At 49.3% G+C, this 27,719-nt stretch overlaps 1 protein-coding gene across 1 annotated transcript; it reads right to left on the bottom strand.

The window, feature by feature from the left end:
* Positions 1-121: 121 nt before the first annotated feature.
* INPP1 (inositol polyphosphate-1-phosphatase) lies at positions 122-27,090 on the bottom strand. Its single transcript, XM_046018801.1, has 6 exons — positions 26,585-27,090; positions 11,662-11,912; positions 8,676-8,736; positions 5,912-6,112; positions 3,849-4,023; positions 122-1,888 (listed from the first exon to the last, which is right to left on the bottom strand). The coding sequence occupies exons 1-6, from the start codon at positions 26,964-26,966 to the stop codon at positions 1,321-1,323; spliced, it is 1,638 nt and encodes a 545-aa protein (XP_045874757.1). The 5' UTR covers positions 26,967-27,090; the 3' UTR covers positions 122-1,320.
* Between the last annotated feature and the right edge of the window lie 629 nt (positions 27,091-27,719).

The following is a 27,719-nucleotide window of genomic DNA, read 5'->3' as shown; positions in this document are numbered from 1 at the left end:
TTTTTAAGATTTTATTTATTTATTTGACAGAGAGATCACAGATAGGCAGAGAGGCAGGCAGAAAGAGAGGAAGAAGCAGGCTCCCTCCTGAGCAGAGAGCCTGATGCGCGGCTCGATCCCAGGACCCTGGGATCATGACCTGAGCCGAAGGCAGAGGCTTTAACCCACTGAGCCACCCAGGTGCCCCTGGCTTTTGTTTTTAATGCGGTTTGTGAAGAATGACCTCACTTTTATTTAAAATCAACCTTTAAGACAACACTCTAAGTGCTTAGAATATATAGTTTGAGAGCCAACAATCTGTCACGAAACACAATGATAGCTTTAAATGCTGTAACTAGTTTATCAACAATTGTTGAATCTGCTGTTTGCAACACCAGACTATCAAAAAGAGTTTGTCATTTTCATTCCTTTCTAATTATAGAGAAATAGAAAATGCTGCAGAAATATCCTTCGGCCCCCAGAGGGCGCAAGGCAGGAAGAAATCAGAGCTGAGCCTTGGATCCTTCCGGATGGGGGCCTGGGTCTTTACCAAGGCCGCTCAGGAGAACAGGAAAAGAGGTCCACGTCCACCTCAGAGGACATCCTGCGGGGCTCCAGGAAACACGAGGACTGCCTGTGTTTAGCTCTACCCCTGGTTTTTGAAGAGTAAAAACTGCAGGAATTGCAGAAACCTCCTTATCCCCTTCTGCCTTGGTGATAGAAATGGAGCGTGTCTATGAGGATATTAGAATTAGAGAATATTAGTGTGTGTGTGTGTGTGTGCGCGCACACGCGTGCGTGCACCCATGTGAAAGACTGTGAGCGAGAGGAGGAGGGGACACACAGTGCTCCAGGCTATGATTCTCTTAAGCAGAAGAAGACTGAACGTACATGAACTTGGCTAAATTATGCATCAGATTCAAGGTTCTAAATGTTCTGCCAAAGGCTAAAGCTGCAGATTTTCCCTTCAGGACAGGAAAGAGAATCCAAGCACAGCTTTTTCTTACGTTCTCCCTAATATTTCAGCGACATTCTACTCGTGATTTAGATGCGTAGAGGAGTGTTACTCAGGCAGCCGGAATTCTTCCTCTTGGCTATTTTATTGAAGTGTCCCAGGCCACACGAACGGCACAACACCCGGGCTAAAAGCAGCTGTGTAGCTGCTGCACGGACGTGGTTCATTCACTGAAACGAACGTCCTATGGACACATCAGGGGAAAATGCTCCTCACAAGAAGGGGGAGAAGCCCGACCATCAACAGGACGAAGCGATCTCCCAAAGGTAAGAGACGCGGGAAACTGCTTCACGGTTGGGTTCTGAAGCCACGAGGACAGAGTCCGCCTACGTGCACGCATCCGCAGGGGTGAGGTTGGGGATGAGGAGGCTCAGGAACGTCTCCAGCTGCTTCTGGGACCTGTAGGCCACCAGTCCGCCCTTGTTGGCCCAGCGATCCACGCCGGCGGCACCTTCGTCTCCCGCGTGGTACACCAGCTGCGGCCAGTCGCGCCCCGGCCCGGCCTGCGCCCGCAGGCACCGGCTGAAATCCACCATCCCGCCCCCCATGGCCCGCAGGATGGCGTGAGCAGCGCACGAGTCCCACTTGAACGTGGTATCATCCGAAAAGATGTAAATGTCAGCAAGGCCTTGGACAACACACAGGCTCTTGTAGCCGGCCCCGGCTGCCGGGAACACGCGCTCGCCACACACACGTGCCAAGGCAGCTCTGATGGTGTCCTTCTCGCTCGTGCTGATGACAGCTGAAAGCCCGTGGGGGCATGGGCCCTCGGAGCTGGCATCTTCCGTCCCTCTGCTCTGCGTGTCACTACTCTTTCTTTTGGGGTCGGGAAGCTGAAGCGAATGGATGTTGGTCCCCAAGTAAGAAAGGCCCCAGTAGCACCGTCCTCTCCACCTGCGGAAGACAGTGTTTCAGTTGGGAGAGGAAGCCTCTCACGCTTGTTTGTACTACTCACGTCGTTTTCCAACGTAATGATATGAAAATACATAACGCAGTCAGTCTCCACGCCCGAAGCCTAGAAACAGAGCAAGTAGCTCATTCGTTTGTAAAAGTACTTCTTACGCTTCTGGCGGGTCGCTGCAGATCAGGAATGCTGGGGGTTTTGTTTTTCAGATTTTATTTATGTTTTTGGGAGAGCAAGAGTGTGAGAGAGCAAGCAAGAACAGGGGGGAAGGGCAGAGAGAGAGGGAGCATGACGTGGGGTTGGGGGGTGCTCGGGCTCCTTTGCAGGCACCTGAGATCCTGACCTGAGCTGCAGGCAGATGCTTCCTCAGCTGAGCCATTAGGAGCCCCTGCTGCGGGCTTGAGAGGTGATCTAGGGCAATGGGAAGAGAGCCCTGGGATTTCTGGCCTCCAAGAACACAGCAGAATTTCGTTTGCCACTTTTGGCGTTTCAAGTTAAATCGGGAACAAAATGAGCAGATCAACCGTCTCTCTTTTCAACCTGCAAATCTTTTACATCCTTACAGGGTTTTCTTCATTTGCTGAGCCCTTCTTAGCGTCTCAGTCACCAGTCCCACTTTGGCTTTAACACCAAGAAAGAGGGACTCATGCTCTGTGGCCACACCACCACCAACAGCGCTTCTGTCTCCGAGTTTAACTAACTGTAGTGAGTCGGTCTTTATGCTGTTTACAGAGAGCGGAGCAGGCCTCAGGGAACAGAGCTGTGAGTGCGTCCGTCAGTGCTGGGCTCTGCGTGGAAATCCAGAAACCCTCACTCCGGAATCGGCCCTGCTGACTGTTGTCAGCATGGCAGCCATTTCTAGGCCACAGGTATGTCTGCCTCCCGTCCCAGATCTTTCTAATTCTTAATAACTCTTTAAAGATACCAGAGACACGTTTGCAGTTTGAAAGAAGGCAGGGTAGAGGGGAAGAAAAAGTCAAGATTGCAGAGGTGTAGTATATGTCCATTAAAGAATAAATCTGGGACGCCTGGGTGGCTCAGTGGGTCAAAGCCTCTGCCTTCGGCTCAGGTCATGATCTCAGGGTCCTGGGACTGAGCCCCACATCGGGTTCTCTGCTCAGCAGAGAGCCTGCTTCCCCCCCTCTCTCTGCCTGCCTCTCTGCCTCCTTGTGATCTGTCTCTGTCAAATAAATAAATAAAATCTTAAAAAAAAAAAAGAATAAATCATAGTGGCATGAAACAAGTCAAAGTTCAGTAAAAACGTGGAGTCATACAGACATGGAAAAATACGGCCGTTTCAAAGCTGAAAGCACAGAAGAAAAGCCGTTTACGTCCACCTGCACTGTGCTACGTGCTGGGTCGACCCACGTGCAGGCCGGGGAGGAGCGGCACGGACAGCCTGGCCACCTCCGGGCTCTGGGCCGGAGTCCGTGCAAAGGGGAGGGGGGAGAGGCAGGATTTGTTGGGGGGGGGGGCACGGTCAGGGTCTAATCTTGGTCATACTCACTCACCTTTCGATTGATACTTTTCGTATTTGTTTTGAATTTCTTCTAAAATTGCCTAAATGTTTGACTTGGCTGTATAGGGATAGCATCTACCTTGCTTCAAATGTAGTAGAAGACTGTTACCACTGTTCTAGCAATCTGGTTTCGAATGGATTCTAGAAAACGGGGAACAGGACTGCTATATTCCAAAGGCTAAACTAAGCTTCCTCCAAGACAGACTTTCTTTTAAAAGTTTCTGTCAGCCTGTGCCTAGCCCCCACCCAAATTATATTTAACCCGAGATTGAAAAGAAAAAGAATTTTAATTCAAACCTGCAGACTTTAGTAGGAGCACCTCAGGGTACCAAGTCATGGTAATGTCATGTCAAGGGACCATCCCGACTAAAATACCCAAAGCTGAGGGGGTGATTTCCCCAAACCACAATACACCAGAAATACTCTTTTACCTGAGGGTGTTTAGGTCTTGTGATACAAAAGGTTGGTTGATGACTCCCATTAGGGGCACCCCTGTGTGTAGGTCATAGACACCAATTAAAATGGTGACACACTGAAGTCCACTGGGGAAGATTCCTTGGTTGGATTTCACGTCCGCAGAACCTTTTATGTACTGGTAAGTGGAATCTGAAAAAAATGAAGCAGATTTGTTTGGATTCAGGCAGTTATTTCAAAAATAATGATGGATACATCCATAAACTCTGTCCTGTATCATTTCTGTCTTTCCACTAACTTGGTGACGGCTGTGGTCTGAGTGTGTCCTCCCCAAATTCTAACCCCTCAAAGAGGACAGGATTAGTCAGTGAGGCCTTTGGGGGCACTTAAGGCAGGAGGGTGGAACCCTTAGTCATGCGACTACTGCCTTATGAAGTAGGCTCTAGGGACATCCTTCATCCCTTGTGCTATGCAAGGACACGGCGAGAAGCTGCCGGCTACGAAGCAGAAAGAGGGTCCTCGTCTTACCACACTAGCGCCTTGATCTTGGACTTGCCTTCAGAACTTTGAGAAAGAAGTTTCTGTTGTTTCTAAGCCACCTCGTCCGTGGTATTTTGTCACAGCAGCTGAACAGACTGAGAGTAATCAATCACATGTCACCTTTGGGTGTCACTTGTATTGACTTGTTCTCTGACCTCTTGCGCTTCATGTTTAAGATGCTCGAGTTCCATTTTCCCCAGCCCTACGGGAAGTCCTAAAGTGAGAGGACGTGTCTATGGTTCCTGTGGAGTCTAACCCAGCACGTTGCCTCTGAGAAGCACTCAGATAATCCTCACAGGTCAAAAGAACTTAGAAGCTAATGACTCGGGACTGGTGGGATTCCTTAGAGCTCTTACCAACCAGAGGGCAAATTATAATACGGATGGACGGGAAAACCTCCTTCCAGAAAGCTCTCAGGGGTGCAATTACCTTATTATTTTTATTTTTATGGGTTTTTATGGGTTTTTATTGGTCCCTCAAAGAAGAGGGAAAGAGCCGTGACGGCACACACAGAGGAAACGGACGGTGCTCCTGTGGAGAAAGCCGAGGAGCCAGGTTTCTCCTTAAGAGACACACGTGCCCGCAGCTGACGGCCAACACCCGGTGAGTTCACACCCGGTGAAGGGTGCGAGGCGCAGAAAAACCCACACCGCTGGCTAACAGAATCCGCTCAGGCGAGAACCAAGAAATGGGAGACCCCATCCCTCAGAAACCTCAACTCATGGTAATTTACCATTAAGTGACGGGCGATTTGGGAAGGGTTTTCAGCCGCTGCCTACGGAACCCACTGATGAACCTGCGACGACTCCTGATGATTAAGGGCACTTCGCGCTCGCGGCTCTAGCGCGCCCGCACGACGGGACGGGACGGGGGGCACTTGCCCGCGGTGGCCCCGTCGCGGTGGGTGGGGGACCCGGGCGAGTGGGAACGAAGACGAGAGGCTCCGCCGACGGCCGCACACACAGCCCCACTGAAGCTGAGCGCGCAGCAGGGCTCAGGCGGCACCAGGCCCGGACGGCGACGGTGGAGACCGCGAGGCTCCCGAGCGGACCGAGTCCCGTTCGCCGCGCGTTGGCTCGTCTGCGCGGTGGTTCCGCCCGTTTGCTTGTGGGACCAGTCGGCAGTCGGTGGTTAAAACCGGGATCTCGTGGCTCTTTAAAGCCCCGACGATCCGGACCGAGCGCACGCGGGACCGTCTGCGGAGCCGAGCGTCCTGGACCGGCAGGTGCGCTCGCCGGGGACGGGGGCGGCTCGGTCACTCCGCTGTCCCTGCGGCCTGGCCCCGAAGTCTCCCGAAGAGGAGTTAACTCCGTGTTGTCGGTGCCGCATGTGCGACACAGACACACACCCGCTCCCGAGACGTCACAAATGCACCTGCACGGGCGACTCACGCCTCAACTCCTCACGGTTCATTCCCAGCCTTAAAACGTCACAGGCTGCGGGGACAGGTCAGCCCCATGCTCCGTTCTCATTTCTCCAAGCCTCCCCCCGCCGAAGGACCGCTGAGAACACAGGAAAGCGAGCGCCCCCCGCGGCTTACCGATGGGGTCCACCCAGATCCCCAGGGTGTCCTGCGGAATGTCGACCTCCACCGCGTCCAGAGCCGGGTCGCCAAAGGTGACGTCCTGATGAACAACCCGGGCTAACGCTTCGGATGCCAACTTGTTGCCACCAAGGACTCTGCTGAGGAGCTCGGCTGTCTCCTGCTCCGTCGGACACAGCCTCACGGTCATCTTCTCCCCTAGAGCAAAGACCAGCTGAGCCGCCACACTTCCAGAGTTTCCGGAGAGGAGAACGACAGGGATGGGGAGGGGTAGAGCCGCGCACTCAGATCAGGTGAGGCCGGCACGGTCACACGCGTGGTTCCTGACCCGGCCGACTGCCAGAGTCACGCCGGGGGCTGCCAAGGTCACGGCTGCCCCCGAGTCACACACACACCTAACATGAAGTGAGGGATGGGTTCCCAGTATCAAAAACGTTGTCTTCCCAGAAAAATGTCCCCGTGGGCACACGCACACAATTCTGTATCCAGTCCAAGGGGCTCGCAAACCACTTAAGAACCCCTGAACCCTGAGTCCTGGATATTTATGGTTTCTGCCTTTTGCTTCTTAATGTATATCGGTCAGCCTGTTAATGGGTGGGTGCGTTGTGGGAAAGAAGAGGTTTTATCAGCAGAATAAAAGCGCTGCAAGTGCTTCTGCCTCCCTCCAGGATACTGCTTTTAACTAAAAACTGTTTCCGCTCAGCAGAGTACGGGAAGATGAGCGCGGCTCGTCGTCACACGTAGCAGACTGTGTGAGGGGACGGGACACGCACGACTGGCTCTCCTCTGTGAGCCCCGCCGGGAGTCGGGACGGAAGCTCGGGGCTCCTGGTGACACGAGCTACCCGACCCAGCCCCACTTAAACATGCTTCTTACACCCTTGGTTCCTCCGGTTTCCAGCTCCGACCAAAAGTGACGGAAGAGGCTGGACAACAGGCAAATGAACAGCACCAGAAAGTGACGGCAGTGGGGAAGAGAAAGTTGGAAAACGCAGAGGACACGGCACTCCCGTGCCAAGTAAGCGAGAACTCCCGGCTAGCCCGGCCAGCTCGAGGACGAGCCGCGTCGGCCTCCTCCCCGGGAGCTTGTCAGACACTCGGGACCTCCGGCTCCTTCCCACAGCCGAGTGCGGACGACCCCCAGGGGACTCGGGTGCTCACTCGGGTCGGGAAGCACAGTATGAATCTATCACAGTGATGCCTCTGAATCAGCAGGAAACCTTCCACTGCATTTAGTGGAGTTAAATCCAAATCACAGGAAACGGCCGAAGTTGGGGAGTGTTAAGGCTAGTCACTGCCACGGAACCAAGCCCGGACTCGGGGCTCAGGAAAAGTCACAGATCAATCCCAGGAGCAAATCCTCTCACGTCACTCCTTTTGCTTCCAGTTCTCCACTGAATTCCCATCACGTCTGCAAAATGCAAACTCCTTCTGCAAACATCCACTCTCGGCTCCGGCCTGCACTCGCCTCCCCGTCCCATGCTCCCGCTGACCCCTTCTCCCCTCAGGGTCTCAGGAACGTGCATGTGGAGTGACTTTTGTCCCTATAATTCTACATGAATGAAAGAGTAAAGTAACTGGTTTTGAGGTAGCCGAGCACAGGATTTCAAGCATTGGATTTCTTATTAGTCACAGATGGTTTTTTATCCTTTTTCTTATTAGTTAGTCACAGACTTTTTTTATCCTGAAGACTAGAAATCTCAGTGAGATTTCTCTGAGAGTCACAGAACTAACTGCATCGCCATACATAGCCATGAAGGGCACAATCTTCCAGCATTAATCCAGAAATTAGTTTTTTCCTTTGCAACTGTGCTTCTAGATGTTGAACTATGGGTCACATGATCAATGATAAAGTTCACTATTTTAATCTTCTACCATTCAGCAAACAAAACAGCCAGGTAAACGTAAAATAATTTGTTTTGCTGTAAAGGATCAGAGATTTTGATATTTGTCTCTCTACCATCTGGGAAATGGGGAGGTACATCAATGGAGAACCTGGCCCACAGGAAACTAATCTAAGAAGAGTTCAAACTTGGTGCTAAAAGGAACCTTTTGTTTAACTCAACTCCTTTTACAGAGGTTCTGAGATCAGAGAACCGATGAGGTGAACAAGTTTTCTTTGCTCAGGAACACACAGTATTTCAGAGATGGGGCTCTCTCGATTCTCAGGCACAGTCTGCCGACTCCCCAGAAGGTCCATGAATGGGCTTAAAATTTGGACCTAAAATGGTCATGTGTAATGTGCACCTTCCTGAGAGCATCTGTAGCTTCGGTTAGATTTTCAAAGGGCCATGAACTTCTCCAAATCTCGTCATGTATTATCTTAAGAGTTACAGATTCGGGGCACCTGGGTGGCTCAGTGGGTTAAAGCCTCTGCCTTCGGCTCAGGTCATGATCCCAGGGTCCTGGGATCGAGCCCCGCATCGGGCTCTCTGCTCAGCGGGGAGTCGGCTCCCCCCCCCCCCCGCCTGCCTCTCTGCCTACTTGTGATCTCTGTCTGTCAAATAAATAAATAAAATCTTAAAAAAAAAAAGAGCTACAGATTTATATCTAAAAGAATACATGTGGACTTGCTCAATAATTCCAAGATACTACCTCTCTCTAACTTAAAAGGCATGATATTCTGAAGTGCTGAAAGAAGCTTAACATTTGAATGTTATTTACATGAAAGGCTCCCATTCATTTATTTCATGATGTTGTTGAAAATTAGAATATGATATGATAATTAAGTTATAAAAATACATTCAAATTCTTCTACTTACCCAAATCATTAGTGAACTCATTCGATTCTTCTCCCAAAACTTTTTTTCCCAAGCCTGGAAACTGAATGATTCAGAGTATGACAAAGAAACCAAAAAACAAAACACAGACGAAACAAAAACAGACAGGAAACTCCCTCAAATACCACATATGTGTTCAATTCTGACTGTATTTTCCCTTTGTGCTTCAAATCAAGTAGCACAACTTGATCTGAAATTCAGAAATTAACAATGTTGAGCACCCAGGTGGCTCAGTTGGTTAAGTGTCTTTCTCTGGCTCAGGTCCTGATCCCGGGGTCCTGGGATTGATCCCCCTGTCGGGCTCCTGGCTCAGCGGCGAGCCTGCTTCTCCCTCTCCCTCTGCCTCTCCCCCTGCTCATGCTCTCTGTCTCAGATGAATAAATAAAATCTTAAAAAAAAAAAAAAAGAAATTTACAATTCCAGACAGCAATCCAAGTATAAAAAGTGAAGTCAGCGTGGTTCAGTACTTAATTTCCTAACATCTTCCTGCTCCCCGCCCCTCCAGGAAGTCCCCATCACGGCAGACGTCTGCTTCCAAGTTTGCCGGATCTTGGACACTTCATCCTTCCCTCTCAGGGCCACAGAACTAGCGTATTTACAAGGAGATATTTTAACTGCTGCTCTCCAACAGCCCTACTTATGTGGATTAATAGCATTGCCCAGTACTTAAGACGATTGCTAATTAAGTTTAGAGGATAACATTAGCGTTTGCTTTCATTTTCAGGTGTTCTCTTCAGCTGTGGGAGGTGTCACTGGACATCAGCAAGGAAGGCACCATAGCAAAAACAGAAGGGAAAGACTTTGATAATTAATGCATCAACATAGAATGAAAAAAGATGGAGCTCAGGAAGAAACTTCGCTCACGTCTGTATAACCAGGAAGCTTTCACACCTATTTTGCTTCTGATCCTCTCTGTAGTAAAGATAATTTTTCTCCGGCTGTGTGCTGAATTATGATGTGTGTGATGTTCTCAGGAAACAAAAGCAAGGAAATGCTTCAGATATTTGAACTCAGTCATTTGCAGACGGCCAATAATTTTAACAGCGCCCACAACCACTTGTTGTTTTTCCCTTCTGAAGAACAGTGCGTGTCACCGGCGGCTGCCAATGAGCCCATTCAGCAGGGGCTGCGGCTCCACTCCCAAGTCTTAAGGACCCGCTTCTGAGGTTACAGGATAGAAGGGTCATGAAACAGAGAGGTCTTAGGGAGCCGAAAGTGCACATCGTTTCTTTGTTCATAGGTCCTGTCATATACTTTAGGATTGAACAAGTGCTGAGCTTGTCACAGGGCTTTGGGGCAAATATTAACTAATACAAGTTAATGATATGTTTCTAATTCAAATGCTCAACCATCCCTGGTACCCGACTACCTTGATAAGTAACAAAAATAAATTTACTTTGTTTATTGGAGCTAGATACTACAGGGTATGACAAAGTGTAGTTTGTAGAGATTTCAAGGGACCATTTATTATCTCTTCCTGCTCATGGTCAATAATTCACTTAAATGATTCCGTACGATTCCCAATGTTTTGAGAATTTCAATAGAAGCTATTCCAATATTTTGTAGTGCTTTCTGCCATAAAGTTCTATCCTCCCAAATCTTTAAAAAATGTGTAATTATTAGATTATCATATAAAGGCAACATAGTATCGCAAAGAGTGCAAACTCTGGAGTCAGTCAGCCTGTGTTCAAAAGTTGTTCCTGCCATTCACTTGCTGTGCAACCTTGGGCAAGTTACTTAACCTCTCTGTGCTTCCCTTTCTCATCCATTACATCAGAATAATAATTCTTACCTCATAAAATTATTAGAATTGTTAAATAAATCAATATATTTAAAGCCCTTAGAAGGGCCTGACACATAGTAAGGACTCTTAAGTATCTGCTGGTGTTATTACTTGTTATTACTACTTATGAGTAGTTTCTTTTCCCAGCCAGCTTAAGATACCTAGAATCACAATCATTGTTAGTTATAGACAATGATTTTCTATTAGAATAAAAGGGAATTTTCAGTCTTCAGGACAGTAGCAGCTCATAACGGAGGCAACCATTAGATAAAAGTTTACACCAGAAGGTGGGACATGATGGGTGCCTGGTGGCTCAGTTGTTAAGCATCTGCCTTCTGTTCAGGTCATGATCCCAGGGTCCTGAGATCGAGCCCCAAATTGGGCTCCCTGCTCTACAGGAGGCCTGTTTCTCCCTCTCCCACTCCCTCTGCTTGTGTTCCCTCTCTCACTGTGTCTCTCTGTCAAATAAATAAATAAAAATCTTAAAAAAAAAAAGTGGGACATGATATGTCAAGTTAAAAAAAAGAAGTCAATAAATGTTCCCATTTCTGCTGAGATAAATTCTATGTACCATGCACACAAATACGCATAGAAGGAAACTGTCCTTACAATATTTAGTAAAACACAGCTGTGGTTCTCTATAGGGATAGGATTAAGGATTCTTATTTTTGCTTATTTTCTTGAGAATGTGTATTATTTATTAAAAAGAAACTCATTAATAAATAAAAGTTCCATATCCAAATGTTTCTCTTCAGCTGTCAGAATGGTAAATTTTTTTCCTGTATTTGCTTTTCTGTATTTTTAATTTCTTCTGCAGTGAACATTTTTAGTAATTTTATAGTCAAACAAGGCAGGGGGGAACCCGAGTTGTTTATTAGAATCGTAGGTGCTAGTATTCTGAGGTGGGAGGGGAAAAAGAGAGAGTATGCGGGGCGCCTGGGTGGCTCAGCGGGTTAAAGCCTCTGCCTTCAGCTCAGGTCATGATCCCAGGGTCCTGGGATCGAGCCCCGCATCAAGCTCTCTGCTGAAGTAGCGAGCCTGCTTCACCCTCTCTGTCTCTCTGCCTACGTGTGATCGCTGTCTGTCATATGAATAAATAAAATCTGTACAAGGGAGAGAGTATACTATTCTACTGAAAGAATCACAAGGCAAGGTTTTGCAGTCAGCTTCGCTGGCCTCCCTTACCTCGTTCTCCACACTCTGCTTGATCACCTCCTGGACCAGCACGTCCGCCAGCGTCTTGAAGTCAACTGCGAACTTCTTGTTCTTCTCTCCCCCCTTCTTCTCTTCGATCAGCAGCTGGAACAGGGCTTCCTGCTGCCGGCACGCCCGGGCGATGTCCGCCGCCTTCTCGGAGACCCGCAGCAGCTCCCGCAGGACCGCGGACATTTCCGACCTCGCAGCGGCCGCTGAGCAGCAGCACCCGGGGCCGCGGGCTGGAAAGGCGAGAAGGCGAAAGAGAAGGCGGTTCAGGGCGGGGCGTCAGGGTGGCCGGCACCGCGGAGCACCCGCGTGCGGTCCCCGGGTCACCCGCGTGCGGTGCCCGTCGGCGGCCCGGGTCACCCGCGTGCGGTGCCCGTCGGCGGCCCGGGTCACCCGCGTGCGGTGCCCGTCGGCGGCCCGGGTCACCCGCGTGCGGTCCCCGTCGGCGGCCCGGGTCACCCGCGTGCGGTCCCCGGGTCACCCGCGTGCGGTCCCCGTCGGCGGCCCACAGCCCGCGGTGTCCGGCACCGCCTCGCTGGAAGCCCAGGGCGCTGACGCTCGGAACCCCCCGCTGAAAAGCTCCAAACGTGCGCTGCGTCTCCAAACTCCGTGATGCAAAGAACCGAGTTCTCAGGGCAGCAGAGTCTTGGGGACCCGACGTGAGACACCCCCACACCGACAGGTGGACAGAGCACGACGTTAAAAGGGAAACCCAGGTCCTGGGTGACCTCGGAACGAGCACGCACTCCGCGGCACTTGCAGGGGCACTTTCTGTCCTTCTGGGGCAGAGGAGAGAAGAGCAAAAGGGGATTCAGCCGCGGGTTTGGGGCCGACTTTCTAAAGCACGAGGCGCCAGGCCAGCAAGCACTGCTCGGCCCGGTCCGACCCGGCCGCTCCTGGGCTAGCAGCCAGCCCGGCCCCCGCCGCCTCCCTCTGAAGCGGAGGGAAAAGTCCCGCTGCTGCGGCGCTGCAAAAGTCCAAAGAATGAATGAAAGCAGGCGGCTCGCTGGGACTTGCACAGTCCTGGCTCCTCAGAGGCTCGCTGTCCCACCCCGACATGGCTGTTGGGTAATTAGGAGACAGACCTTTCCCATTTTTCAGGCAGCCACACTGGGCGGAAAGCTTGCACAGGCCTAGCACGCGCAGTCGTTGTGAGAACTACTGTGAAGGCGTCAGCCTGGGTTTACGGCCACGACAGCAAAGCCTGGAGAGATTGGGTAACTTCTGCGGCCTTGCACAAGACCAAACGGCAGGGCTCGGAGTCAGTCCTACACACAAGCCCAGGCTCTCTATTCTATTCTCTTAACACTCTCCTTCTTAAATAAATAAGTAAATAAATAGAATAAAAAGTAAATCCCATTAATGAACTCTAGGAGTTAATTGTGAATGGTCACAGCTGCTTTGTCTGAAGTTTGCCCCCCAAATGCTGTTTTCTTAAGATTACGGGTTAACCACCATGAGAAAACATACTCAGCTTCGACAGTAAGAAAAGGAAAGTGAATAAAAACGAGACACCCTCCTTTACTATTAGGCACACGGGGCTGTTGTACTGTGAAGCTTTCTCCCGCATCACACAGAGCCCAGCACTATTTGTCCTCAGGGTCCCGGCTCCCTAAAAATACCTCTCACGACTATCACTAGCTGCACGCAAAGTTTTCTGACTAACTCGCACAATCATCTGCTACTTTCTGGCTGAATGAACCATTTCTTCCAGAGGAACCGAACCTGCTTCTCCCTGCTTGTCTGTAAGCTGCTTTCAGGTCTCTCTCCCCATCTGCCCTCAGCTCAGTTCGTGAAGACCATAAATAACCCCCAGGGGGCCTCTGGGCTGAGACAACAGGGATAACTCAAGTTGTCCTGGAGAAACTGAGAAACTGGAGAAACTGAGGTCTGCATTTGATGATCGATTTCTTCAGGTTTATCCGTAACTCTAACACTTGCAGAAACTATCTTTCAGATGATTTTTTTAAAAAGACTTATATATTTTTGAGAGAGAGGGAGAGAGAAAGAGAGCATGCTTGAGGGAGGAGGGAGAGAAGACTCTCGAGCAGACCCTGCGTTGAGCACTGAGCCCAACACAGAGCTCGACCTCGGGACCCTGAGATCACGACTTGAGCCAAACTCAAGAGCCAGACGCTTAACTGACTGAGCCGTCTGGACGCCCCATTTTCAGATGACTTTTAAAAGCAAGTCTACATACTCATTTTGACCAAAGTTAGTTTTACATAAACATTTCAAATACTTTTAATGAAATTATTATAGACTTGTGATTAGTAAGTTACGACATTTTCCATAATTTAATAGCTTTGAATCCAGAAGAAATTGTTTTTGATGCGTATTTCTTAATAGTGGATCTGAGAACCACCTGCGTTAGAATTAATCAAGGGGCTCACTAAAGGGACAGATTCCTGGGCTCTATCCCAACTTGGTGCATCAGAATCTCTGGGGACAGGGCCCGGGAATCTGCACTCTGGTCAGCCTCCTAGATGATGTTGAACACTGAGATTTAAAAGCTGCTGTTCTTCGAGCCGGCTCTTTTTTTTTTTTTTAAGATTTTATTTATTTATTTGACACAGAGAGAGAGATCACAAGTAGACAGAGATGCAGGTGGGGGTGGGGAAAGCAGGCCCCCCGCCGAGGAGAAAGCCTGGTGCAGGGCTCCATCCCAGGACCCTGAGATCATGATCTGAGCCAAAGGCAGAGGCTTAACCCACTGAGCCACCCAGGCGCCCTGCCGGCTCATTTTTCTTTACCACCACGCCGGCAGGTCCGCGGGGGCCGGCACCTGCTGGAAGACTTCTCTGTGGAACCACGAGGCACAGCGGTTCCGCCACCCGTCATCCGAGTGCGGAGAGGCCCAGGTGAAATTAACAGCCGGCATGCACCCGGTGCTTCCTGTACGCGGAGCCTTCTCAGCACTTCTTATATATTAGTCATTTACTTTTCACACCACCTTATGGGAGGGTTCTCCTATCTCTATTGTACAGATGAAGAAACCAAGATGAGGGTGTTAAGTAGTTCGCCCCGAGTCACCCAGCTAGGAAGTGACGGGGTAGAGATTCGAGTCCCAGGGAAGCGGCAGCCCTCCCTGTTTGCCGCACTCCAGCCAATAAAATTCTTCCATAAATTCTTAGCTGGAAGGAAAGGAGTCATTATTGGGTAAATAATCATAAGCACATTATTATTATAAGGCACATTATATAGCAAAAAAGTAGAGAAACACACCCAGCTGATAACAGCCACTAGTTTGACTATTAAAAATTGCTATCTGACCATGGACTTCCTTCCTAAAAAAATCTTTTCTCCCCCTGATCCTCAAGGTAAACCTTGAGGTTTAGCGTCTTTCCTGGGTAATAAAATCTCATCTGTCATAGTCTACTGACGTCTCTCTGAACTGGCTGCCTCAGCTTGGCTCACGCGCGATACCCGGTGCCTCCTGGGTTAGTGGGCTAGCGCTGCCGTGACTACCGCAGACTGGGCGGCTGAGACGACAGAATTACTCTTCTCACAGTTCTGAAGTTCCAAGAGCAAGGTGTCAGCAGGTCTGGTTTCTCTGGAAGCCCCTCTCCGTGACGTGCAGATGGCTGTGTCCTCATACAGCCTTTCCTCGGTGCACGAGCATTCCTGGCGTCCCTTCCTCTTTTAAAACGACACCAGATTGGGTTAAGACTCACCTATATGAACGCATTAACCTTACTCTTTGAAGGCCGTGTCTCCAAATACAGTCACATCATGAGGCACTGCGGGTTAGGGCTTCAACATGCAAATTTCGGGGGCTACACCTTATCCCCTAATGCCTCTCCTGAAAGAGAGACCTTGAGGGCGCCTGGGTGGCTCACTGGGTTAAGCCGCTGCCTTCGGCTCAGGTCATGATCTCAGGGTCCTGGGATCGAGTCCTGCATCGGGCTCTCTGCTCGGCAGGGAGCCTGCTTCCCTCTCTCTCTCTCTCTCTGCCTGCCTTTCTATCTACTTGTGATCTCTCTCTCTGTCAAATAAATAAATAAAATCTTTTTAAAAAAAAAGAGAGACCTTGATAATTTTAGCAAATGTCAACAAAATCTACTCCTGTGTCTTTTGTTTTCTGGCCAAACAGAAATGGAGTAGGATACTCTTCCCCACTTATATGGTCAATAAATTTAATTCTGTGAGTCCGTCTTTCCTACTAGGAGCCATTCCCTTTAAAAGCCGAATCTTTAATGATGTAGTGAACACTGAAATGACCTCTCATAAGCCTTACTTCTGACAACATATTTAAAGGCGTATTTGGTTATTTCTATTTTAAAGAGTTTATTTTTCAGAGAGAGAGAACAAGAACGCACAAGCGGTAATAGTGGCAGACAGAGGAAGAATGAGGCTCCCCATTGAGCAGGGAGCCCAGTGTGGGGCTCCGTCCCGGGACCCTGGGATCATGACCTGAGCCAAGGGCAGACGCTTAACTGACTGAGCCACCCAGGCACCCCTGATCAGAACAGGTTTAAAGAAGTCACGTTCGTCACCATCTCAGACCAAATGTATATTAACATAAGGATATCACAACATCAGTTAGAAATTGTCTTTTTAACTTTTGTGGGATTTTTCATCTCTAGTTGGAGGAATGTTGGATAAATTGAAGTGGGCAAAAATGCTCTTAAGACTTCTCCTGGAAGCCCAGATCTCTCTACACAGACAAAACTCAATTTTAATTCCTAACCATTCTGTCATTTCATCAAGACAGCACTGTTTTTAAAATCACATTTGATGGGCGCCTGGTTGGCTCAGTTTGTTAAGTGACTTCCTTTGGCTCAGGTCATGATCCTGGAGTCCCGGGATCGAGTCCCGCACTGGGCTTCCTGCCAGCAGAGTCTGCTTCTCCCTCTGACCCTCCCCTTCCCGTGCTTTGTCTCTCTCTCATTCTCTCTAAAATAAATAAAATCTTAAAAATAAATATCACATTTGAGGGGCACCTGGGTGGTTCAGTATCTGCCTTTGGCTCAGGTCATGATCTCAGGGTGCTGGGATCCAGACTCACATTGGGCTCCTTGCTTAGCGGAGAACCTGCTTGTCCCTTTCTCTCTCCCCCCAGCTTCTGCTCTCTCTCCAATAAACAAATCTTTAAAAAGTGAGATTTGAGGGGCGCCTGGGTGGCTCAGTGGATTAGGCCACTGCCTTCGGCTCAGGTCATGATCTCAGGGTCCTGGGATCGAGCCCCGCATCGGGCTCTCTGCTCCGCGGGGAGCCTGCTTCCTCCTCTCTCTCTGCCTGCCTCTCTGCCTACTTGTGATCTCTCTCTCTGTCAAATAAATAAATAAAAATTAAAAAAAAAAGAGGTCCAGATGCATTGAAAAAAAAAAGTGACATTTGAATGGTACATACATATTTCAGATGTGATAAATAGTAAGTGGGAAAGACACAGGCTTTTGGAGACAAACGTGGGCTCACAGCCTTGCTTGGCTATAAACTAGCTGTGCAGCATCAGGTAATTTCCTTCCCCCTCTGAGCCTCTCTCCTCGTCTGTAATATGAACCTGATACTTACGTATCCAGAACACTGTGAAGATCGAATGAGGTATTTCTGGAAAAGCACCCAGCGCAGACTTTGCAGATAGTGGATCACAAATGCCCGCGAGGGCTTTTCAATAAAACCTCACGGAAACCACCGGCACGTGTCCTTACCAGAGAAGATAAGAGGCTGGCGATTTTATGTGGGTCGCCGAAATCTTTTCTGCAAATTTGCTAGTCCATTAAATCCCAAAGGCTGGGAGCTACTTGTAATTCGTGGAATGACCCAGAATGAGGTTCCTTTATGTGGGGCAGGTCTGACTGCTTCAGTGTCCGGGCGACGGGCTGGAAAACTTGGTTCCCGGAGGCCGAAGGACGACTCTGGCTCACAGGAGACCGTCTGTGGGGGGCTTGGCAGGATCGAAATACCGTCGGGGGACATTTTATCAGGATAGTTTGTGGGGACTCGGGGACAAGTGAGTCCATTCTTGTGTGAAGAGGCCGGATGTGCCAGAGGCCGGCCATGTCCTTCTCTGGGCACAGTGACAGACGCCGACGTGGACGGGGCCCTCGGCAGGACGGCAGGGCCCTCTCGGGAGGAAGCAAGCAGGACGCTCACTTCTTCCCGCGGAGAACCCACGGCTCAGACACAGCCCACCTCTTCGCGGGCGGCAGGGATCAGCCAAGCCCCCGGTTCCCAGCGGGACTCGTCCCCGAGGAGGGACAGGGTGAAGCCACCGTGTGGCGGGCCTGCCGGACAGCGCTGCGGCCGGGGGAGGCCGCCGGACTCCCAGGAGAGACCCAGGTGCTGACGAGTGGTGTGTGTGGTGGCCTCTGTCGCGGGGGTGCAGGTGTCAGGAGTGTCCCCGGCGGGCACACGCCGAGCAGCCGCCCCGGCTCCGTGGGGCACACGTGGCTGTTGCCGGGGAAGCGCACTTGGCCGCTCCGGCTCTGGCCCTTACTCGGTGCTGCTCTAAGGACTAGTGCGGACAGCGACGGCCGCCCTGGCGGAAGGGAAAGGGGGCAGAAGTGCGCCCACACAGTGCTGGGGTGTCCGTCGGCTCAGCCGAGCAGCCAGCGAGGCCTAGCCCGCAACTCCAACCCGCTGTGTCGCCTCTCCTGACCGCGCCCGGGAGCTTGCAGCTGCCTACCCTTTACCCAGGCCGGACCGGAACTATTCCTCCGGCGTCACTAGGCATTTAAACACGACCGTTTCGTCGCTGGAAATGACATTACCTTTCCAGTGGATGACCCATGTTTCACCTTCAGGTACTCGACTGTCCAACATGTCTCAGATCCATCAAGTTGTACGGTGTGGGACCATCTGTCCTCCTCTGGTGCTATTTTGCTTCGATCTGTGATGTTGCTGTCATCAGTTCACAGGTTCTAAGTTTAGCATTTAGTAATTGATTTCCCACTGTCTGTCCATTTACGCCCTTGCTCTGGGCAGGTTCTTAATTGTCAATGCTGTTCCCTCTGATTGATGATGCCTGTCCCCTGCCTTCTATGCCTGATGTTTAACTTACCCTCTCATAATCAGTTCATGGCCAAGAAATCTAAACAGATAACTCTATAAAAGAGGATATTCAAATGACCAACAAACATATGGGAAGACAGTCTACCTCATTAGTGATCAGGAAAATGCAACTTAAAGTCACAGCAGGGTACCAATGGATAACCAATGGAATCGCTCAAATGTGAAGTCTAAAAATCTCGAGTTTCGGTGAGGATGTGGAGCAATGAGACTCCTACACCAGGGTGGGAATGAAATTGGTGAAGTCGGTGTTGGAAATCATTTTCCCTGTAGACATATATCCAACAGAAATTCCTGCATGTGTTAAAAGACACGCACAAGAATGTTTACGAGTAGTGTGATTTGTAATGATCTAACACTAGAATAATGCAAACAATCACGGCTAAGAAGGTGAAATAATGTGTGGCATGTTCACGTAAGATGATACCAGGCAGGGATGGGACGAATGAATTAGTGCTATAGGCCACAAAGTTGATGCATCCCACAGAAACAGCTGAGTGAAAGTCAGCCACAAAATATGTGTATACCGTCCAGTTGAATTTATTTGAAGTTTGAAAATAGGTGAGGGGAGCCTGGGTGGCTCAGTGGGTTAAGCCTCTGCCTTCGGCTCAGGTCATGATCTCAGGGTCCTGGGATCGAGCCCTGCATTGGGCTCTCTGCTCAGTGGGGGGCCAGCTCCCACCCTCCTCACCCGCCTACCTCTCTGCCTACTTGTGATCTGTCAAATAAATAAATAAAATCTTTTTTTAAAAAAGAAAAGAAAATAGGTGAAACTAACCTATGGTATAGGAAGTCACCGTGGCGGCTCCCCTTGGAGAGGGAGGAGGAATTATTGACTGGGGGATAGGAAGCGGCTTTTAGGCACTGGTAAGTCTGAGTCTGAGTGATAGTTACATGAGTAGGTTGACTTTGTGAATTCCCTGTATTTCTAATTTGATAAGATGTATTTTAAAAGGTATGTGTGTGGAGGGAGGAAAAGAGAGAGAGAGAGCAAGAGAGGAGTCTGTTCAACGGCTTGATCCTTCTGGAGCCCTTCCGGACCTTCCTTTGCCTCGTGCACCTGGGCCGTGGCAGCAGAGAGGCAGGCCGGATCTGTCGCCCGTCTCACCAACACTTGCGCATTGGTTTGCTTATCTGTGCTCTGCCTGGCAGGAGATTTAAAGGTGCGTGTGGTTTCCTATAACGCTAAGCACACACGGTGAGAGGCGTTCGATATGTGTGGGCTCTTAGCTCTGCGAACACAGAGTTCGTCCTCGCCGTATTGTTCACTGTACTTGGGTTTTATCACATTACCCGGTGCCGCTAGGCGTGTGGGCCCACACTTACTGACGTATCCCGTGCGCACTCACAAAAACGAACAGAAGCCATACCTGGATGACTGTCACCTGAAGCACACTGTGTGCCCGCTCCGGGTCCGAGGTGACGCTCGTCATCTAGGGTGACCTCTCTCGACAAGATTAATGCAGTTGATTAAAGACCAAAATAGTAAGTTTAATTTGGTTTTGTTAGAAAAGATGTTAAATATGGGATATGTAAATCCATCTACTTAACCTTTGCATTTCTCCCTCCCTCCTTCCTGACCTTCAGGTGCCCTTGACATACAGTCTACTTCTAAGCTGATGAGTCTGCCTCCCCGTAGCTCTATCAAGGCTGCTAGCGCACCACAGTGGTCCATATTTTTGCTCACTGGTGCTGCTTACAGCAAGAGACCACAAAAATGTCCTGTTTCCAATGTTCTAGTAACTTACAAATGGGATCTTGCGCTGAAGCAGCGTTTTCCAAATCAGGAAGACCAAAAACTCCTTGGGACACTTGTTAAGAATACAGACATTCAGGGGTACCTGGGTGGCTCAGGGGTTAGGCGTCTGCTTTCAGCTCAGGTCATGATCCCAGGGTCCTGGGGTCCAGTCCCACGTCAAACCCCACATCTCACTCCCTGCTCAGCGGGAAGCCTGTTTCTCCATCTCCCACTCCCTCTTCCTGTGCTCCCTCTCTTGCTGTCTCTCTCTCTCTCTGTGTCAAATAAATAAAAGTAAAAATAAAAATCTTAAAAAAAATACAGATATTTAGACTTTCCCCTCGGATATATTGATTCAGTAGATCTAGATTGAGGACAGGGAACATCGCTCAGCGGATTTTTATCTGACAGTTTAAGGAAACAGCAGGTGCACCAGTCAGCCCTGTGTCCCCTTTGTCACTGAGAAGTAGAACAGGGAATCCTATGGCTATTGCAACCAAGAATGATGGGCCTTGGTCAGCAAAGGGTCAACTTATATCACCTTCTTTGTAACAAATGAAATGCTGGGAATAACAACAACAACAAATGCAAACGCATCTAAGTAGTGCTCCACCTTAGCGTGACGCTTGCATGAAGTTGCAAAGATTTCCAGAACTCACTCGAAAACTAGGAAAAAGCATTCCATTCAGAAATACTTTTGAATCTGATAGTGACCCCTTTTAGCCTCTTCTCCGTAGTTTGGAACATTTTCACTAAATAGAAATTCCATCCATTTAGACTGTTTTCCTTCTGCTGAGTTTCAACTATATGTTTACATTTTTATATACATGGTCAGGGATGTGTTCAGAACCACCGTGGTGTCACAAAGGTAGCCTGAAATCCCACAGAACATGAAAAATAGCAGATTCAGTGGAACTATCTTAACTGGAGAATACATATTTTTAAGAATACAAACGTAATGTATAATGTATATTTCAAGGCAGAAGGAAAAGACAGCAGATGTAGGACTTGTAGAAAGAATCTTTTCCAGTAGGATACAATTTATAGTTGTGGTAATTGTTGATTAGAATCTAGTCTTAATACTCTTCAAATCTGTCTCAATGTTTCCTTTCAAAGGTAACATTTTTCAATAATATCTTTTTTTCTGAACACCTGCAACACTTACTTTTGGCACCAACTCATTTAACACTTGCCTTTTATTGTCTACCTGGGCTTCCTGGTATGAAGAGCTTTTGTTTAGGCCATAAGAAAGCTGGTTCTTGGGCTCTGCTTGCCTTGAACCAACCAGGTGTCCCAAGTCCCCCAACAAGGGACTTGTGTTCCTTATTTTTGTAAACATAAAAAAAGAAAGGAAAGGAAGGACACAGAGTTGGAAGGAGATGATTTCTATGGTCTGTTCTAGTTCAAAACTTCCCTGTTCTTTACATTTATTTTCCAAATAAAAGAGGTTGGGGACTATTATCCAGCCTTAAAAAGGAATGAAATTCTGGTACATTCTACAATGTGGATGAAACTTAGAAACATTATGCTAAGTGATAAAAGCCGGACTCAAAAGAACAAATATTGTATGATTCCACTTATGTGAGGTAACCAGAGTAGTCAAATTTGTAGAGACAGAAAGTAGAATGGTGGTTGGTGAGGCCGGGGGAAGAGGAGAGTGAGGAGTTATTGTTTAATGGGTCCAGTGTATCAGTTTGAGATGAGGGAAAACGTCTGGAGATGGATAGTGGTTGCATAGCAAAGGGAAAGCACTTAATGCCAGTGACGCATACACTTGAAAATGGTTAAGATAATAAATTTTATTTTACTACAATTTTTAAAGAGTAAAAAATAAAATTAATAGGTTTGGAAAATGCAATTTTATTTTTTATTTTATTTATTTATTTGAGAGTGTGTGTGCATGCAAGAAAGAGCAGAGAGCACACCAGCAGGCTGGGGAGGGGCAGAAGCAGAGGGAGAAGCAGACTCCCCACTGAGCAGGGAGCCCAACACGGGACTCGATCCCAGAACCTGGGGTCACAACCTGAGTTGAAGGCAGATGCTTAACCGACTGAGCCACCCAGAAGCCCCGAAAAATGTACATTTTAAAAACTGCTAGCATTTGTCATCTACCTAATGAGGGCATCATAAATATTTGTTGATTGAGTGGAAAAAACGAGGCGTGGGTAAGGGGCATAAATTGTTGAAAGAAGAGCAGTCGGCTGTTGCTTTGAGGTTGATTTTTTACAGAATCGCACTGGTTTTTAACACTGAGATTCTATGTTCCTATGCAGTAGTTTGGGTGTGGGCAGAGGGTTAATGAACATTATGAGGGCCTGAGCCCCCCATCCAAGCCAGCCCGTGGGCACCATTATTCTCGACTAGGCTATAAATCCCTTGAGAGCAGGATACACGTTTTTTTTCCATCTCCTCATGATACACAGCGGGAGTTTTGTTAGTCAACTGATTTCTAGTTCATTGGAGATAAACATGTTTAAAAGGATTGTCTTCCACCCAAATTCATCTGTAAGGGATTACTCATCCAAGTTTTCAGATTATAGCTGTTGGAGAATGTGATTCAAAGGAGTTCTTTACAGATTTTTTGGAAGATGGCTATTTTTTTTTTTTTACTGTAATGACAAAATAACATGACCAAAATACATTATCTTATTAGGGAAGCAAAGGTCATAGGTCATATTATGTATAATTTCTTGTAAACTGGGTTTAGCAGGACACCTCGTGTCATTCTACTTCTACTTTGTAGAGGCAAAGTTGATTTTTAACAGATATTTATTAGTGTTGAATAAATCAATACCCAATATTGAATGTAACATTTGCCTTTAAAGAAACACGAATAAAAGAATATAGTCCTTTTATTTGAAAAGTTCAAAATAGTAAAAAGACATAAATGTTTCAGTAGAGCCAATATGTAAATCTACTAAATTCTCTTTCATTCTTGCTAATCCTGCACCATGGATAACTGTCTACGCTGGGTAATATTTATCTTCTTGATCTGATTCCTTATTTCTAGCTCCCTTATTAATGATGCTAACCATCAGCCATATCTTTTTAAAAGATTTCACTTATCCCTCTGAGAAAGAGAGAGAGCCCACAAGCAGAGGGAGAAGCAGGCTTCCCACTGGGCTAGGAGCCAGCCATGGGACTTGATCCCAGGACCTGGAGATCATAACCTAAGCCCAAGGCAGACGCTCAACCATCTGAGCCACCCAGGTGCCCCAACCATCAGCCATATTCTTAAAACCGACCTTTTATTCCCAGATCAAACTGGGATTATTTGTGATTATAAGTGATTCTTGCGAACTCCTGAAAAAAACCCTGAGAAGTGTTCCAGAATTTGGAAGATCAGATGTTATTTAAAAAGCAACAGATAATGAAAAATTATGACATCACTGTAATTAAATTAGGCTCTCCTTTAGCAATATTAAAGACCAGTTTCCTTTGGTCATTTGAATTTAACTCTTTTGCTAGTAGTTTTAACTCTCATTAGCACTGTGGGAAACCTACCATCATCGCTCTGTAAAGGACAGGTTTAAGTATCTATTGATAAAGTTAGCAAACATTTACATTAATTTAACCTCGGATAATTGTTAGGAGATTTTAAATATTTAATTGATTAAAAAACAAGCCAGCAAACAACCCTCTCCACCCCTCAAAAGAAAACAAGAGAAATAAAGAAAAGGAATGGAGAGAGAAGAAAAGGAAAGAAAACTCTGACCCTTTCCATTGTGGTAATTCATCTTAACAAATTCTTTCATAGATGTTTAATACTCTGTTTTTTGCTAATTTGTTTTTATATAAAACTGATCATATTTTATGCTCCCCAAAAACTTTCTTTTTCTTTTTTGGATGGGGTTAGGTCATTTTAATAAAAGCTCTAAATAAGTTACTAAAATTTACGAGCTTGTCTTCTCTAGTTAGGAGCACAAAAGGAGTAGAAAATAAATCTGTTCTCTGAAAGAGAAATGATCAAGCATGGTATTTTGCTGCGGTTTACTAGTCACAGGAATCTACATTAAAAGCCCATTAAGAAGAGGTTCCAGTAACATTAGAGGACTTGAACTAACATTGCATACTACATAAAAGAGACTAAACATGCAAAAATGTTTGCTAGGTTCAATCACCAGGAGGCCGAACTACAATGGGATCTAAAAGTTTCAGGTTTCCTAAATGGGCGCCATCATCGTATTAGTAAACCCATAGCTTCCATTTAAGAACATTCTATGCACAGGAATGAGAAGGGGTTATGTCCGCTCTTCCTCACAGCTGCGGTATTTCCCACTTGTGTTTCCCAGCTTTGCCTTTTTAAAAAAATTTATCATTTCGCCTATTTGAAGTATCATCATCTCCTAAACTTAGAGATTCTCATTCAGAAAGTCTCAAGTTGCAACCCTGGAGTCTTTTTAAACCACTTTCATTTCCCCCTCCCCCAGCCGTCCACCACCTGAGGTAATTTTTTAAATTAGGCAAATTTGGGAAACTACGCTAACCACAAGAGATGGGAAGCAAAAAGCAACTCTGCTCTCGTTTCTAAACTCTAAACCAAACAAAAACAGCGATGTACAGAGTTTGATTAGCTTTACTACAAGATGAAAAGTATTTTAACAAAGACATTTATGAAGGAGACACACCTAGAAAAAGTTCTCATATATACTGTCCTCACCTTTAATAAATGAAAACATTTGTTTTTATTAGTCACTTTATAAAACATAATTATTTTTACACAATTTTCCCTACAAGATGAAGTAGAATAAGACATTTCCTAATTGTTATCAGAGACAGAAATAAAAGAAGTACATATATAATGAATAACTTTATAACTTTCATCACAGTCCTTGTATGTCTAATGTCATTTTCTTTCTGGACTAGCACAAGTATAGTTATAGTTTAAATCTGTAATGAGATATTTTACACCAAATGGCAATTCTAGGCACAATCTCCAAGCACGTGGTGGTTTAGTCCAAAAGCATGGATAGAAATGGTAGCTTATTTTATGCAAAAAGTGTAAACCTTATGCACCTTATGCAATCCTCTTCATGACCAAGAACTACAGGAGTAGTAGAAAAATCCACAAAAGCTTAAAAATAAAGTAGCTTCTAAGTAAGAATTCAGGGACACCTGGGTGGCTCAGTGGGTTAAGCCTCTGCCCTCCGCTCCCCTCATGATCTCAAGGTCCTAGGTTGGAGCCCTGCATCAGGCTTTCTGCTCAGCAGGGAGCCTGCTTCCCCCCTCTCTTTCTCTCTGCCTCTCTGCCTACTTGTGATCTCTCTGTCAAATAAATAAATATTTTTAAATAAATAAATAAATAAGAATTCAAACAAATACTTGTTGAGAAAGGAACTCTTCCACTCCTTTTCATTTTTTCCTTTATGTTTCCTATTTTTAAAGTGAAAAATGAGGTCACTTAGCTAATGCATCAGTGAATGGTAGTTCAGTGGATTATTTTCATCCTTAGACTGTTACAGGGCTGAGTAGGACTGATCCTTAAACTTGTTTGATTTGAAAGATAGGGATAACAGGAAAAGGACCCAAAAAATGTTTATTCGACGTGTGGGATTCCTGAGTGGTCTGTCCACGCCACGTTAACCCGCCGTTCTTTTGAAGTCAACTGCGGTCGCACAGTGGGCAAAGTCCTGCTTATTTGACGCCTTAAAATTAGCTTTAGAGGTGGAAGCCTCCAAAACGCACACCTAACTGTGCACATGCACTCTTCACCCCGGACGAAACAACCTGGGTTCCCCACCCGCCCCCATGCTCTCGGTGTCGAACGGCGCCCGCGATCCGGCCAGACCCCGTCGAGTGTCCCCTCGCGTTCCGGCCACCGCGACCTGGACGCCCCGGCCCGAGCCCGCCTCTCCCCGGCGGAGGACGGACCGGGCGGTGCGGCCTCGCGCAGGTGCGGCGCCGGGGGTGGGGTGCGCGGCCTCCCGGAAGCCCCGCGGCCGCACGAGCATCCCCGGGGCGGCGGGGCCGGACGCTGCGCCGCACCTGCTGGGGGACCCCGCCCGCCCCCCCCGGAAACGCTCGGGACCATCCGGCTTTAGCGCAGCCGTTTGCGGGCCTCGCCCACCCCCGTGTCTCCGGGGTCCCGCGGCCGCGCGGGGGTCGAGCCGGGCCCGCGCGGGGAAGCTCGGGGCCGCCCGGCGCCCGCGCACTCACCTGCCTCCGCAGCGGCGGGACGCGGGGCCGCAGACCGGGCGGGACGCGGGGGCGCGCGGGAGGAGGAGGGCGCGTGCCCTGCGCGGGGCTCGGCGGCGGCGGCGCTTCCCTCCGGAGACGGAAGAGGCGGGCGAGGAGAGCAGGAAAGCGCGGCGGCGGCGCGGGGCGGCGGGGGCGCGGGCTCGGCGCGGGGGGCAGGAGCTCGGCGGGGCCGCCGCGGGGAGGTGCCCGGTCGTCCCCGGCGCGCGGACCTCAGCATCCGCCGGCGGCCGCCCCTCGGCTCCCGGGCCCCCGGCGTGGGGGCGGCGTGACGCCTCGCGGCTCCGGGGCGCGGGCGGGGCCGGGGGCCGGGGCGGGCCGGCGCGGGGGGGGGCGAGGGCATCCCACGCGGGCCGAGGCCGGCGTCGGCGACGTCACAAGGGGCGCGGGACGATCCGGGGCGGGCGCTGGGAGGACGGGCGCGCCCGGGTCCCTCGCGCGCGGTTCCGGTCCCTCCCGCAGCCGCCCCCAGGCGCCGGGGCCGCTCCCTCCTGCGCTCCCGCGCGCGGCTCCGGGAGGACGGCTCGGGGCGGGGCGGCGGCCGGAGACAGGCGTCCCGCGAGGCGGACGGAAAGGCCGGGTGTGCGGGCGGTTCTCACCGCAGCGGAGCGTGCCGCGCGCCGGACGAGCCGGGGCCGGGGCACCTGGACGGGCGGCGCAGGGCGGTGGGGCGCGCCCCTCTCCAGCCCTCGCCGGCGGCCCGCGGCCCGGGGGGAACCGGCGGCGGAGACGTGCGGGAGCCGCGGAGCATCGAGCACACGCGCCCCGCGGGCACCCCAGGTCCCGGGCCGGGTGCGTCCGGCCGTCCGCGTCGTCGCTTCCCGCCCGCGAGGCCCGAAGAGGGCCCGGGAAAGAGGCTGCTGCCGCGGGGCCGGCGGGGCTCGTCGGCCGGGGGGGCCGGGGCACCGGGGTCAGTGAACCTGCGCTCGTCCCACCGCAAGAAATCGGGAGACGTGTGGGGAGGTTCCGGCGGGCGGGTTTCTCGTCTGTTTCCCCAAACGCCCAGCACTGCCTTGAGTTGTGAGCCCTGGGCGGGGGCAGCGAGGAGCCGCCGAGACTGGCCTGGGCCAGTGCCCGACGGTCAGGCTCGGGTCGG

This window comes from Meles meles, chromosome 9 (assembly GCF_922984935.1).
Source record: "Meles meles chromosome 9, mMelMel3.1 paternal haplotype, whole genome shotgun sequence".
In the NCBI taxonomy this organism is placed as follows: Eukaryota; Metazoa; Chordata; class Mammalia; order Carnivora; family Mustelidae; genus Meles; species Meles meles.
Note: the sequence above shows the minus strand (reverse complement) of the source record. Positions and strands in the feature narration are given on the sequence as shown.

Bases quoted from the DNA above. Each gene is read 5' to 3' on its own strand.
- INPP1 (XM_046018801.1), bottom strand. From the start codon at position 26,966: ATGCCCTCGCCCCCCCCCGCGCCGGCCCGCCCCGGCCCCCGGCCCCGC. The intron at 6,113-8,675 runs GTAAGTAGAAGA...TCTTTGCTCTAG, and splicing joins TGAGTTCACTAATGATTTGG to GGGAGAAGATGACCGTGAGG. The intron at 4,024-5,911 runs GTAAGCCGCGGG...CATTTTTTTCAG, and splicing joins GATCTGGGTGGACCCCATCG to ATTCCACTTACCAGTACATA.